Source organism: Globicephala melas, chromosome 6, assembly GCF_963455315.2.
Source record: "Globicephala melas chromosome 6, mGloMel1.2, whole genome shotgun sequence".
NCBI lineage: Eukaryota > Metazoa > Chordata > Mammalia > Artiodactyla > Delphinidae > Globicephala > Globicephala melas.
Genome location: NC_083319.1, coordinates 43,001,862 through 43,016,525, shown reverse-complemented (window position 1 = coordinate 43,016,525; position 14,664 = coordinate 43,001,862). Strand labels below are relative to the sequence as shown.

The window sequence follows — 14,664 nt, the reverse complement described above, 5'->3', positions numbered from 1 at the left end:
AGATAAAGTAAGTGGAATAATTTTCTTTTATAATTAATTTGTATTAAAACAAAAGTTGACAAAGTAGTTTCAGCAACCTGGAGATATTTATTTCCTAAATAGGACAAATATTTCCCTTGAAATATTCTCATTATTTTCTCAGAAAACCACTTTTTTATTGTATAAGGAAAATTTTCAGTCTACTCTTTTTTTTTTTTTTTTTTTTTGCGGTACGCGGGCCTCTCCCTGTTGTGGCCTCTCCCGCCGCGGAGCACAGGCTCCAGACGCGCAGGCCCAGCAGCCATGGCTCACGGGCCCAGCCGCTCCGCGGCATGTGGGATCCTCCCGGACTGGGGCACAAACCCATGTCCCCTGCATCGGCAGGCAGACTCTCAACCACTGCGCCACCAGGGAAGCCTGAGGAAAATTTTCAGTCTACTCTTAATCAGAACTATCACAAATCTCAATTAATGGACTCAGAATTAACGAAGTATTATTTTGGATTCTTTAAATGATCGTATACTTGCACTTACTTTAATGCATATTTTTTACTATTTATGTCAGTTCCCTCTGTGAAATAGAAGATTCCCTCCCTCCTGGAAAAGCAATTCTTTATACGTGGGCTGATCCAGTGGGCTCTAGAAAGCTGAAGTGGAGATGTGGAGAAAGCCACGGTGAAGTAACACAAAAGGATGTATGTACTGGATTGATTATTATGGTGTTCTCAGAAGTCTTTTATTTATTTATTTTTTAAGTTACTCTCTTTCAGCCTTACTAGTTTTGAGGCCTCTTGTGTTTCCACTTCTTAAAAACTGCGAAAGATTTTTAAAACAGTATTCAAACTTTAACTTAACCAGAAATGTTTAAAACTGGAAACAGTCTTATTTTGTCTGCCTTTTTATATTCTATTATGTTATAAAGGGTAAACTTAGGTATTTTCAGCATTCAATTTATAAACCAATATAAATACATTCTGTGCATTGAAAGTCATCCCAAGTCAATTTAACTTCTGTGAAGGATATTTAGGGATCTATTAATGAAAGAATTTACCTCTGGATGGCAAACTGTTGTTTTTTATAATAATAAAGTTAGGTATAAACATTCTGCAGTAATATATTAAATGACTTTCAGAAATTGTTTTATTAAAGTTTTATTGGTCTTTCAAAATTTATCTTAATTTGTTCCCTATTCCAGTGTCTTTTTTCTTGCCACTAGTTATTATTTCTCTTATCAAATGAATATTGAACTTTTATTAATTTTTATGACTTTTTTTAATCTTTTGAGATGATTATATGTTATCTGGGCTTTGTCTTATTTGGTTGGTTTTTTAATATTAGACCAACCTTGTATTTTTGGAATTGACTTGCTAATGCTTTAAGACTTTTGCTTGTATTCATGAGAGAAATTGGCCTGTAACTTTCCTGCCTTGTAATGTCCTAACCAGATTTTGATGTTAAGGTCATTCTAATACATGCTGGGAAATATCTACGATTTTCCTATTTTCTGGAAGAGCTTATGTAAGATTGGTATGATTTCTAGAATGTTTGGAATATTTGCTAGAGTTCACCAGTGAAGCCAAGCCATCTTAACCTGCAGTAGTCTTTGTAGGAAGGTTTTAAATTATGAATGCTATTTTATTATTAAACATAGGGCAATTCAGCTTTCTATTTCTACTTGTGTCATTTTGGTAAGAGGTTTTCTAAGAATGCTTTTATTTCATCTCTGTTTTCTAATATATTGATATAAATGTTTTCATAATATCCACCTTTTTATCTTTTAATATTTATGGGGATGATTCTCTTTTTCATTCCTAGCATAGACTATTTGTCCCTTCATTCCTTTTTTCCTGATAAGTTTTGCTGAGATTTTATTAGTTTAATTAGTTTCAGTTTAGTTTTGTCTGTCAGAAAACCATCAATTTGCTCTTTTGATGATCTCTTTTATACATTTGTTATCATTTTCACCTGTTTCCGCTCTAGTCTATATTCTTTCACCTTTCTTCTGTTTAATTTGATAAGTTTCTTCTAAACTCTTGAAATAGATACTGTGTTAGTCTGCTCAGGGTGCCATAACAAAATACCTTAGACTGGATGGCTTAAACAATGGAAATTTATTTCTAATGGTTCTGGAGGCTAGAAGCTTGAGATCAGAGTGCCAGCAGGGTCAGGTTCTGGTGAATCTGGTGAGGCCTCTTCGTGGCTTGCAGATGACTGCCTTCTTGCTGTGTCCTCACATGGCAAAGAGAGAGTGAGTGAGCCCTCTGGTATCTCTTATAAGGAAACTAATACTGTTGGATCAGAACCCTGTTTACACCTTCCCCCTCCCCCAGGCTGTCATTTAACCTTAATAACCTCCATAAAGGCCCTATGTCCTAACACAGTCACATTGGAAGTTGAGACGTTAGCATGTGAATTGGGGGAGGGGGCAAATGAGTTCATAGCAGACACCTAGATCATTGCTTTTTAGACTTTCTTCACTTCTTATTTCAAGTCACTTAACGTCACGAACTTCCTACCAAAAACAGTATTAGTTTTATCTCACAAATTTTCCTGTGTTTTATGTTACTTATTTTTTAGTTAAAAATATTTTCTAAATTTCATTGTGACTTATTTTTATATTTTGGCTTCATGGTTACTTAGGTTATCACTTTTCAGAAGTATTTTCTAGTTTTGTTTGTTTATTTCTAACTTAATCCCACTGTGACTAGAGAACATACTCTGATTCAATTTTTTGGAATTTATTGAAGTTGACTTTGTAGGCCAGCATGTGGTCAATTTTTGTAAATATTTTATGTATATTTGAAAAAAATATGTATTCTGTAGTTGTTGGTTACGGTATTCTATGTGTTACCAGGTCCAAGCTCACTCTGCTCGCCACACGACAGGCCAGTAAATTGGGAGGTGTTTATAAATTTATTTATTTATTTATGGCTGTGTTGGGTCTTCGTTTCTGTGCGGGGGCTTTCTCTAGTTGCGGTGAGTGGGGGCCACTCTTCATTGCGGTGCGCGGGCCTCTCACTGTCGCGGCCTCTCTTGTTGCGGAGCACAGGCTCCAGACGCTCAGGCTCAGTAGCTGTGGCGCACAGGCTTAGGTGCTCCACGGCATGTGGGATCTTCCCAGACCAGGGCTCGAACCCGTGTCCCCTGCATTGGCAGGCAGATTCTCAACCACTGCACCACTAGGGAAGCCCTGGGAGGTGTTTAGGCAAGGAATAACGACTTTATTCAGAATGCCAGCAGACTGAGAAGATGGCGGACTAGTGGCCCAAAAAACCGTCTTGTTGGGATCTGGATGCCAGTTTCTTTTATAGAACAGAGAGCGGGAGGAGGTTAGGAACTAAAGTAAAAAGCCCATTTATCTTGCAAAACATCTCCTCACAGTGGCCTTCATTGGGGAGGGAATGTGTTAGTTTCTTCTTTTCTGCAGCCATTCACAGGTGGGCAGGGTCAGATTGTCTCCCTGTGAGCTGAACAGAGGTACTTTAGTTTAAGGTTCAGGCAGAGAGGCAGGGTTCCCTGAGGCATGCCATTATGTATGATTATAATAACAAAAGCAGCAAAAAGCAAAGGTTAAAGTCAAAGAAAGAGATCCAACATGGAGTCAAAATCGGCTGTTCCCTGTTACATATATATGTTGATTTATTCAAGTTTTGTTGAATTGTTTAAATCTATCTCATTAAATTTTTTGTTTGCTTGTTCTGTTACTTGGAGAGTGGTGGTTAAAATCATGGATTTACACATTCCTTTTTTGGTTTTGTTAATTTGGGCTCTTATATTTTGAAACTATGTGATTAGGTAGATACAAATTTAGAATTGTTATGTCTTTTTGTTAAATTGATTCTTTTATCAGTATGTAATATTACAGTGCCCACCACAGTATCTTTTTAGGCTTAAACATTCAGACTTACAAAACTATCATAGGCCACAGTTTACAACTGCCTGCTTGGGTGGATACAGGCCAGGAAACACAGCATACCAGCAGGAAGCATCAGACAAGTTTAGGAGGTATTCTCTTTGGTCACTTCAAACAACAGCTTTGATGTGAGGGAAAACAAAGCTCACTGGTTGTGTTATGAGCCCCCTTGACCTAGAAGCCCTACCGCACAGTAGCAGATATCTCTTATAACAACCCATGAGCATAGCTTGTAGGTTTTCTGCAAGGGACACAAAAAGATCATCACATTAACAGAAGCCTAAGGCTTTAGCTTCCTACTGTATTACAGCATTCATTCTTGACTTATTAAAACCTGCTGTAAATTAGTACTTGTACCACTTTCCCAGTAATGTAAGGACTTTAGAACTCTTTAACTCCATTTACTCCTTCCGTCTTATGTAATATTGTTGTGTGATTTATTTCTAAATAGGTTAACTCCCATAAGAAGTATTATTACTGCTTTCTACAATTAGTATTCCATTTAAATTAACCCACATATTTCTCCTTTTGCCACTTTTCATTTCTGCCTGCATCTCCATACTTCTGTTTGGGATCATTTTTCTTCTCTTTACTATTTTTTTAGTGTGAGTTGTTGACTAAAAAGTTATTCACAACCTAAAAGTTGAGAGTTATGTTTTATTGGGCGGGAACTTTTAGGACTTCAAGCCTGGGAGGCAGCATCTCGAGTAACCCTGAGAGAACAGCTCTGAGGAGGCAATGGGGGAAGCCAGGTTATATAGAAGTTTTACAACAAAGGGCAGGTAGTCAGGAACATCAAAAGATTATTGTTAATTAAAGAAAACCAGATATCCCAAGTTAAGGAACTTAGTACTTTTCTGTGTATAGGAAGATGCAAGAGTCTGGGCTCACTGAAATCATTCCTTTAATATGCATCTCAGCTATCTCTGGCCAGTATCCTGTGTTTTCACATCCTGAGTTTCCTCAGGGCTCACCGTGGGGAGTGGCTGCAGTCTGATGGCTGCTAGATGGCAGGTATTCTTCGTGAGTTTCCTCAGGGCTTACCAGCGCACCATAGGCTGTAGCTGCAATAGCTGATGACTGTAACATCCTTGTTTACTGATATGGCAGCCAGTATTCCATTTATCAGCGTCTACAGCTGATTAGTTTTCTGTCAGTTTTATTCTGGACATGTCTTTATTTTGCCCTGTTTTTAGTGGAGTATTTCTGCTGGATATCAAATTTCAGGGTTGGCACCTCTTTTTTTTCTCTTTATCTTTGGAATTCACCATTACATAAATGTGAGACTTTTCATCATGTCTCATGACTTTTATGTGTTTTTCTGTATTGTTTCATCTTTTTCTCTCCTTCCTTCAGTATGGATATTTTCTTCTGACCTATTTTTCACTATACTTCTCTCGCTGTATCTAATCTGCTCTTAAAATCATCCATGGAGTTCTTAATTTTAGTTATTGAAATGATGAGTTCTAAGACTTCTATTGTAGAAGTTTTTGTTCCAAAATTCTGTCTTGTTACATAATTTCTTGAATGTTTTGATCATAACTACTTTGAAGCCTATCTGACAATTTCAATATCTAGATTTCATATGGATATTTTTATATTTTCTTTTTTTTCTTGTTTATTTTTGCATGCATGTTTATTTTTTTTTTGCATGCATGTTTATTTTTGCCTGTGTGCTGGACAAAGTATATGAAAAATTTTAAAGGCAATTCGAGGCTCCATATGATGTTCGCTTTCTCTTAAGAACATGTGATTTTACCTTTGTAAGGTAGCTAGTCTAGGGGGAGAGTACCTTAATGGGGATTGAAATTATTTGAACCTGGTCTTCAGTCCTTGTGAGGACTTGTGTATTTCCAGTTTACCCTGGCACCTAAAGTATCGCCCTTTGGGGACTCAACTAAAAGCCTAAGCTGTTGACCATTCTTTTTGGTATGCCCTGCACTCCAGTTTTGGTCCTTCCAAACATGAGACTCCCAATTTTAATGTTTTTCTTAAGCTCTCAGTGTTTGCTTCTACTTTTAGAACTGGCACTTGTGAACTCTGAATACAAAGTTCACTTTTATTGGCTTTCTTTCTCTCTCAGATCTTGGCCCCATTCTCACTACCTTGGTAACTTTTCTGTCTTTTCAAACACATATTTTTCCTTTTTAGATTTTGTCCAGCTTTTGCTGTTAGGAAGAGTGTTGGTCCAGGACCACCTAGTCATCAGTTGCCAGAGCAGAAACCCCTGGTATCTTTTTAAAATTAAGCTTGTTAGCATAGGGGAGTGTAATGGCATTTTGTGTGTTGATTTTTTTTATCCAGAAAATTCACTGAATTCTCTTATTAATATTGATTATTTGTTTTTTATTTTTCCATATGGACAATCATGACACTTAGAAATAATGAGAGTTTTGTTTTCTCCTTTTCAATCCTTTCATCTTTAATTTCTTTTTGCCTTACTGGACTGGCTAGCATCTCTATATACTGTTTAATAAAAACTGATATTAACACATGTCTTTGCCTTATTTCTGGTCTCAAGTTATATAACTTCAATATTTACCTTTAAGTGGGATCTTTGCCAAAGTATGGTGTGTGTGTTTGTTTGGGGGGTTTGATAAGAGGTTAAAGAACTTCTCATCTAGTCTTTGTTTGCCAAAAATTTTTATTATGCCTGGATATTGAATTTTGTAAAATGTTTTCTGCCACATAAGTACTATTTTATTTACATAACATTCCTTTCTTGCTTCAGACACTCATCTTGGATCACTTTCCTTTTGCCAGTGTTTAATTCCTCCTATAGAATTTCCTTGAGTGACTCTGTTGATGATGATATTTAGTAGTTTTCATTTGTCTTTAGGCATCTTTGTTTCCTATACTTTTCTTCACTGAAGGATATTTTTGCTGAGTAAGGAATTCTGGGTTCTGAATTGTTTTCTCTTAGCATATTGATGGTATTTTTCCAGTCTTTTCAGTGTTGCTCTTATGGAGTCCAGTGTTCTTTGAATGTATTTGAGAGGGCTGCCCATAATTGGCCTAACTTTATTTTTTAAATTCATGATTATTAGATTTATTCAGGAAAAAAGACTTCATTTTAATATAAAAAATAAAAATAATCAAATATTTGACCTGTTGATTAGTACTTTTGCATATTTATATCAAAATGATAGATCAAGTTTATAAAGGTAAATCTGTAATCCAGTGTAAATATTAGAAAAACTTCAGACTTATTTGGAAATTATTTATATCTTAATGTAGTTTTAGTACTATGTATTTTATTTTAGAAAGTGTTATAAGTAACATGACTGTGGTAACAACTCATTTTTAATTTTAGTGGATTATAACATGAATGTGTACTATATATTATAATTTCCTGTTAATCAGAGTGTTCACTTAACTAGAAATTCATTGCTGACAGTTAATTATTAGAAGTTAATTATTGAAACTGAAGACCCTGATATCAGCACAATAATTATATATAAAGGCTTCCTGCAGAATTAATCCTGTAGTAAGTATTTGTGCTTTGTAGAGCATGCAACTGAGGTGTCAGATATTCTTTATCTTATTTAGTTCAGCTCTACAAGGAAATATGAATTTCTGACTGAACAACTTTTAATGCATAACACATTGATTAGTCTTATAATAAATCAGAGAAAATAAAATTTTGTGTTATTGATTAGCCTAGAAAGGAAGACTATTTAATTAGATTTTACTATGGTATTAAAAGAACAGTTGACCTGTCTTCCTGACTTCATAATGATTATGGCAGAAGCTGTCATCAACTGATTTTAATTATGTAAATTTCCAAATGTTATACAATTACTAATTTATTTTGTTCAACCCTGGGAACGAGGTGCCATTACTATTCTCATTTTTCAAATGTGGAATCTAGATTTTATGTTGGATGTGACCAAACTCTAATTTTTTATTTTTTTGATGATTTTGTTTCAGGATATGATGACACCTATAGATCTGGGGGAAAAGACCATTTATTTAGTTTCATTCTTTGAAGGCTTACAACGCATTATTTTATTCACTGAAGATCCAAGGGTATTTAAAGTGACATATGAAAGTGAGAAAGCAGAGTTAGCAGAGCAAGAAATTGTGTTGGCATTACAAGATGTTGGAATTTCTCTTGTCAACAATTATACAAAGCAAGAAGTAGCCTATATTGGCATTACAAGGTTAGATGCGTTAAAATTTGGATACATTTAAGTGATCAGTTCTTAATCATTAAGAGTGGTGATTGTAAAATCTAAAATGAGTTAGTTTAAATTTTCTGTTTTGACTATTCATTGATACTAATCTGAGGTAATGCTAATTTAAAAGTGCTTTGATGCTTTTTTTTGCCTTTTGAGATAAAGACATACCAAAAATCAAATTTATCTCATCATGTTGTTGATTTTCCCAGTTCTCTAAAAATTAGATTTATTCAGCTTATCAAAGGTATATTTTCTTTCTTTAATATGTCATAAGGAAATGTTTAACTGTTCATTACCGCCTACCACAGTGCAGGGTACACCACAAATCTAATCTTTTTCTATGAGTTTGTTTGTTTTTGAAGTACATTTGATCTGCAGCACTATGTTAGTTCCTGGTACATAACATAGTGATTCAGTATTTCTGTTCATTACAGTGATCACAATAAGTCTAGTTACCATGTGTCACCATACAAAGATATTATATTATTATTGACTATATTCCCCACACTGTACATTTCACTTTCTAATCACTTTCTACTTTGACCTTGGCACTTTAAGATCTAATAAGATAATACTGTATTTACCATTTCCCACATAAGTCATCACCAGTAAAACTCTTTCTTTCCCTTTTGCACTTAATATTCCTGTTTATAAACACTTAAAATTAATTTATGTATATTACTGCCAAATTTGAGAGTGTTTCTATATTGCAGTCTGTATAACAAGGATAATGTAGTTTTAATCCTTTACTTGAGTTAAACTCTCAAATAAATATATAAATTAAAGGTATATGATACAGATTTGACTTTGTTTTTCTATGTAAATTCATCTGGAAATGCCCCTGACTTCTCCTTGAATGCTATCCATGCCATTTAAAAAGTCATATTAAAGGGAATTCCCTGGCAGTCCAGTGGTTAGGACTCTGTACTTCCTCTGCAGGGGGCACGGGTTCAATCCCTGGTGAGGGAACTAAGATCCTGCATGCCACTCGGCATGGCCAAATGAATAAAAAGGCATATTAAAACTATTTTCTTAGAAATTTTTTTTGTTCTCAAAAAAGTATGTTTATTACTTAAATTAAAATGTCAAATAGATAACAGATTTTAAGCTGTGAAACCTGATATGTGCTATCTCCTATGCTAAATGATGTGAATGCAAAGGGGATTAATACATGGTTTGTACCTTTCTGTTTATTAAGTGAACATAAATTTTAGAAGGAATAAACAAATAGAATAAATAAATAACTTACATACTTCAGTAAGCAAAACAAGTGAAGTAATTTTAGAATGTGGAAAGCTTTTAAATTCTGCAATTAAGTCTTATAGCAATTTTTTAGTAAATTAGATTTGTTCCATTCACTGTCTCTCCTAGATTACTGTTTCACACTTTATCTCTTTTTAAACCCCCATTCTCTCTCAGCTCACTGCCTTGCATCTTACTTCACCGAGTAAACTGACACAATCAAAAGGGAACGTCCAAAGACCCACTCCCAATATCTCAGCTTCCTATGCACCAATATTTTTTACCTACATATTGCAGTGACACATTTCCTAGTTATCATAGACACATTGTATGTGCCCCTATTTAAACATATGTTTCTACTTTTGCACTATATTTCATTCACTCTTGCCTCTTGAGACATTGATCCAGCAATTCTCTTCTTTTTTTCTCCTACCTCAATAATTTTTGGCTCTCTATCGAATTGTTCCAACCAGTGTAATTTCTTTCAACTAAAAAAAATTCTCTTGAACCCACTTTTCCTGCTACCTACTGCACATTTCTTTGCTTTACTTTATAGCCAAACCCCTTAGAATTGTTAATCTATTACAGAAGATATATTCACTATCTCCAATTCTTTTTTTACCCATTTTTCTTTTAACTATTCCAAACAGGTTTTTGCTTTCAGTATACCATGAAACTGGTCTTGGTAAGATCACCAGAGACCTAAGTATTGCCAGGTCCAGTGTACAATTACCAGTCTTTGTATTGATTATGTTTATAACATTTAACACAGATCCCTTCTTGATACAGTGTCCTTGATGTTACACCCAGGATATCTCACCACCTTGGTTTTTCTTTCTGTTCCAACATTTCTTATTCTCACTTGTTGCTTGCTTGTCTTTTTCTCAACTGCTTAATATTGGGTACCTTGAGGCTCTCAGACCTTAGTCCTCTTCTCTGTTTCAGTTTTGATTTCAAATACCGTATATATGCCAAAAACTTCTAAAAATATATCTTCAGCCAGATTTTTGTCCTGAACTCCAGACTTACCTATCCAACGACTTACATAAAATCTTTACTCAGGTATCTTAAGAGACTTCTTAAGCTTTGTAGTATGTAAAACCAAACTCCTGATCTCCTTCTACCAAAACCTGCTTTCCCACTGGAGTTAATGACAACTACATTCTTCCAGCTGCTCAGGCCAAGAACTTTGGAATCATCTTTGATTCCTCTCTTTATCTTACACCCCACATGTAATCCATCTAAAAGCAGTGTTTTGGATCTAGCTTCAAAACACACGTAGAATCTGACCACTTTGTACTGCCTCACCCTTAGGCCACCGCAGGCAGCGCCATCACCGTTTTTCTCCTGGCTTACTGCATTACATTCCTAACAAGTTTTCCTGTTCTAGTCTTCATCCCTTTTTTTTCTTTCTTCCCACTCCAACACATAGTACATTCTTAAACCTTAGGTCAAACTATGTGGCTGATTATCTTCTCATAATCTTTCAGTGGGTCCTCCTCTCAGAATAAAACTCGGAGTCTTTACAGTATCCTCAAGGCTTTACGTTATTTTGCCTCTCATTATCTGTCTTACTTCATCTTCTACTCTTAATGTGTTCCAGGCATGCCAGCCTCCTTGCTCTTCTACCTGGACGACTACAGGCATGCTCTGCTTGGAGTCTTTGCTCTAGCTTGTCTCTCTACCTGAAATGTTGTTCTTCTCTTCCGTGCTGGATAACTCCCTCATCTTCTTTAAGACTGTTGAAATCTCGCCTTCTTAATGACACCTCTGGTGGCCACTCTTTTCTGATGCTGCCACTTTGCATATCCCAGTACTCCACATCCAATTTACCCCGTCTACTTTTTCTTCTTTCAAAAGCATTTTCACCTCCTAATATATTAAAAGATGCTAATTTACTATTTATTGTCTATCACTCCTCAGGTAAAAGAAAGCTCCAAAATGGCAGAAATGTTCACTGATAATCTCCCTGCCACCTAGAATAGTGCCTAAATAGGAGTTTAATAAGTACTGGTTGAATGAATTCATGTTTTTAAACTTGTAATGTGCTTGCTTACAACTAGGGATATTGCAAAAATTTACTGAAGGTTTTTCAGTAATGGTAATTCATGTAATAAACCAGATAAAATGAAAATGTTTATAAATTAGTACCATGATTTTTGCTTTCATATATAAGTTCTGATGTGGTTTGGGAGACAAAACCCAAGAAGAAGGCAAGATGGAAGCCAATGAGTGTAAAGCACACTGAGAAGTTAGAGAAAGAATTTAAGGAATATACTGAATCTTCACCATCAGAAGATAAGGTTATTGAGTTGGACACTAACATTCCGGTAATATTTTTAAGTACTGATATGAAGTTTTAATTTTTATCTGTTGTAATTAGATGAATCACAAGTTAGTTTTTAAGGAGAGACTAGTTTGCTTACAAAACAATGAATCCTATTATACATACTTTATATAGAATATTTTAAAGGGATAGTTCTCTGTATCAAGATTCAGACTTTCTTAAGCCGCTAATGATCTACTCCTTGGTTAACAAGAAGGCAATAAGTTGCTTTGTTTTATTTTTAAAACTGTTTTTTCTTTTATTGCTTTATTTTTTTGATAAATTTTAGTAAAGTTATATAAAAAGTGATAAAACCAAGTTATAAGGATTATATGAATATTTCTGTGAATTGTATGGATATGGAGTAGATCTCAGTCAAAATCGCATCAAATATTTAGCCTACTATTTAATATTATCTTTAAAGTTTTTTGATACAGATTTCTAATTTTAATCAATTAATAAATAAAGAGAAATTCCATGTGTTTGTGTGTGTGTATGGGCATATTTTTCAGGTTCGCTTCACACCTAGTGGTACTAACATGAAAATTCTGCAGCCACATGTAATAGCTATAAGAAGAAATTACCTTCCAGCATTAAAGGTAGAATATAGCACATCTGCACATCAATCATCATTTAGAATTCAAATTTACAGAATACAGGTGAGTTTGAAAAGATAGTCAAATTATATTCTAAAGGAATATGACAATAAATGTATTCGCATAGTCTGTTTTGTCTAGTACTTAAGTTTCATTGTTGGACTAGAGTTTTTGATTCCTTGTACTTCTTAAATTTTGTTATTCCAGTCAGGTTCTATAATTAACATATTAATATACTGACCTGTTGTTTGTTTTCTTAGATCCAAAACCAGATACATGGTGCTATATTTCCATTTGTGTTTTACCCCATTAAACCTCCTAAGTCGGTCACCATGGATTCAGGTTTGTTTGTATTTTTACATTGCCATAAAAATGGTTGTATTAGCTATTTGGTTTCTTTTACTTTAAAAATATGAAGTGAAACCATTCTCAAGTTTAGTGTCTATAGGATCATTGGAAAATTAGCTTGAAAAAAAACCAGGAAGTACTCAACTAACTTCAATAAAACTGAGTGAATACTGAAGAAAAGATTATTTAGAAATATATATATAATGTTTAGAGATATTAATTTTTAAAAAAGATTACTAATTTGTAAACCCCTAATTTAGAAGCCACTAGAACCTTTGAATAAAAAGATAAGACCCTGAATCTGTTTTCACAAAGACTTCCTAATGATTCTAATACATACTTCTGGTTTAAAATCACTAATTTAAAGGATCAGTTAACCTTAGAGTGAATACAGATAATTAAAAAAAACAATCCTGGAGTCTGAAATTAAGGTTGTGATAGATCTTACAGATATCAGTAATTTTAATTGATACGATTTAGTAAATAATTTAATTGTCCACTGTGATGTGTATTAAATTGCAAGAAAATGCTTATCTTTTGTTTAAAGCATCATTAATCATATTTATTAATCTTTACAGCACCAAAGCCCTTTACAGATGTCAGTATTGTCATGAGATCTGCAGGACATTCGCAGATATCACGTATTAAGTAAGCGTCTTAGTACATTTATTGTGTGTGCATTTAATGTTTTAATTTAAATATGAGTTAATTGTACTCTTAAATAAATAAATTTCAGATGAGTCAAAGATTTAAGTGTAAAATATTAAATTATAAAGGTCATAGGAAAAATCAATTATTTCATAATCTTGGAGAGTCAGAAAGCTCCAAATGAATTATACCTAGGTATTAACAATAGTCATTTCTGAATTGTGTGTATTTTGTTATTTTCTTTTTTATTTGTTTTCTCTATTAAGTTGTCTATAATTACTGCATACTGTTTTAGAAACAAGAAAATAATATTTTCAATTCAGTCACCACCCAGTTCAAAAAATAGAACACTGACAGAAACATCCATCTATGTATCACTACCATATTTCTTGTTTCCTCCACCCTATCACCAAGATAAATACGATTTTTATTCCCTTTTTAAAATACTGTTTATTGTTTATGTGTACCTAAACATTATGCTTCTTACTTTGCCAAAATTTTTCCTAATTAAAGAAAAATTTTTTAACTGTAAATATATTCTTGGGACTTGCTTTTTTCATTCAGATTTTTACTACAATTTATTTTTTTGTATGTAGCTAGAGTTTATTTATTATCACTAGCATGTAGTATTCTCTTGTGTGACTATATACCACAGTTTACTTACCGATTTCCTCTTTGTAGGCATTTTCGTATTATGAGTTTGTTGCCATTATGAACAGTGTTGCCGTGACATTTTTTCATTCATTCACCTAAAAAGTCCTAAGTTTCAATGTTTTAATATTTATCTAATATTTTTTCCTATATAATTTTGTTAATGCAGTTAATCAATGATTTTTAAATGTTTTTCACCTTGTATTATAGGTATTTCAAAGTGTTGATCCAAGAAATGGATCTCAGGTTAGATCTTGGGTTTGTCTATGCTGTATCAGAACTTATGACAGCAGCTGAAGTAACTGAAAAAACGGAGGTAAGACTTATTAATAATATGATGGGAAGAATTAGGGAAAGAGGAGGACTTAAAAAAATTATAACATTATACATTCTTAAATGTATTAAAATGGTTTTAAAAATTAAAATTTTTTTATTATGCTGCCGTGGTTCTACATTGGCAGACGTCACATTTTCAGATTATAGAAGTTGGAAGCAAGACAAATAACCTTTTTATGATGACTTAGAAAATAGGAGGAAAGGTTTTAGGCCAGTAGTAAGGGGAAGAGGATAATCAGTCATGTTTACATCACTTTTTTCCTATTTTATTTTTCTGGGTTACTTTTGTATTGATTAATAATTTAGAAATTTGGATATGCCAGGATATTTGATGAGAAAAGGGATAAGGCAAATAAAAGGTAAGATATCCTTGCATATACCTACACACATCTTCCATGTACTTTAAACCATCTTTAGATTACTTATAATACCTAGTACAATGTAA

At 33.8% G+C, this 14,664-nt stretch overlaps 1 protein-coding gene across 3 annotated transcripts in view; it reads left to right on the top strand.

Moving 5' to 3' along the window:
* The window catches only part of VPS13A (vacuolar protein sorting 13 homolog A), a 242,039-nt gene that overhangs the window by 184,737 nt on the left and 42,638 nt on the right, over nucleotides 1-14,664 (top strand). For all 3 annotated transcript variants that reach the window (XM_030876971.2, XM_060300819.1, XM_060300820.1), the window contains exons 53-59: nucleotides 544-673; nucleotides 7,822-8,054; nucleotides 11,491-11,644; nucleotides 12,153-12,299; nucleotides 12,497-12,578; nucleotides 13,163-13,232; nucleotides 14,094-14,199. In XM_030876971.2, coding sequence (XP_030732831.2) covers nucleotides 544-673; nucleotides 7,822-8,054; nucleotides 11,491-11,644; nucleotides 12,153-12,299; nucleotides 12,497-12,578; nucleotides 13,163-13,232; nucleotides 14,094-14,199 — 922 coding nt within the window. The remainder of the gene's footprint in view (nucleotides 1-543; nucleotides 674-7,821; nucleotides 8,055-11,490; nucleotides 11,645-12,152; nucleotides 12,300-12,496; nucleotides 12,579-13,162; nucleotides 13,233-14,093; nucleotides 14,200-14,664) is intronic.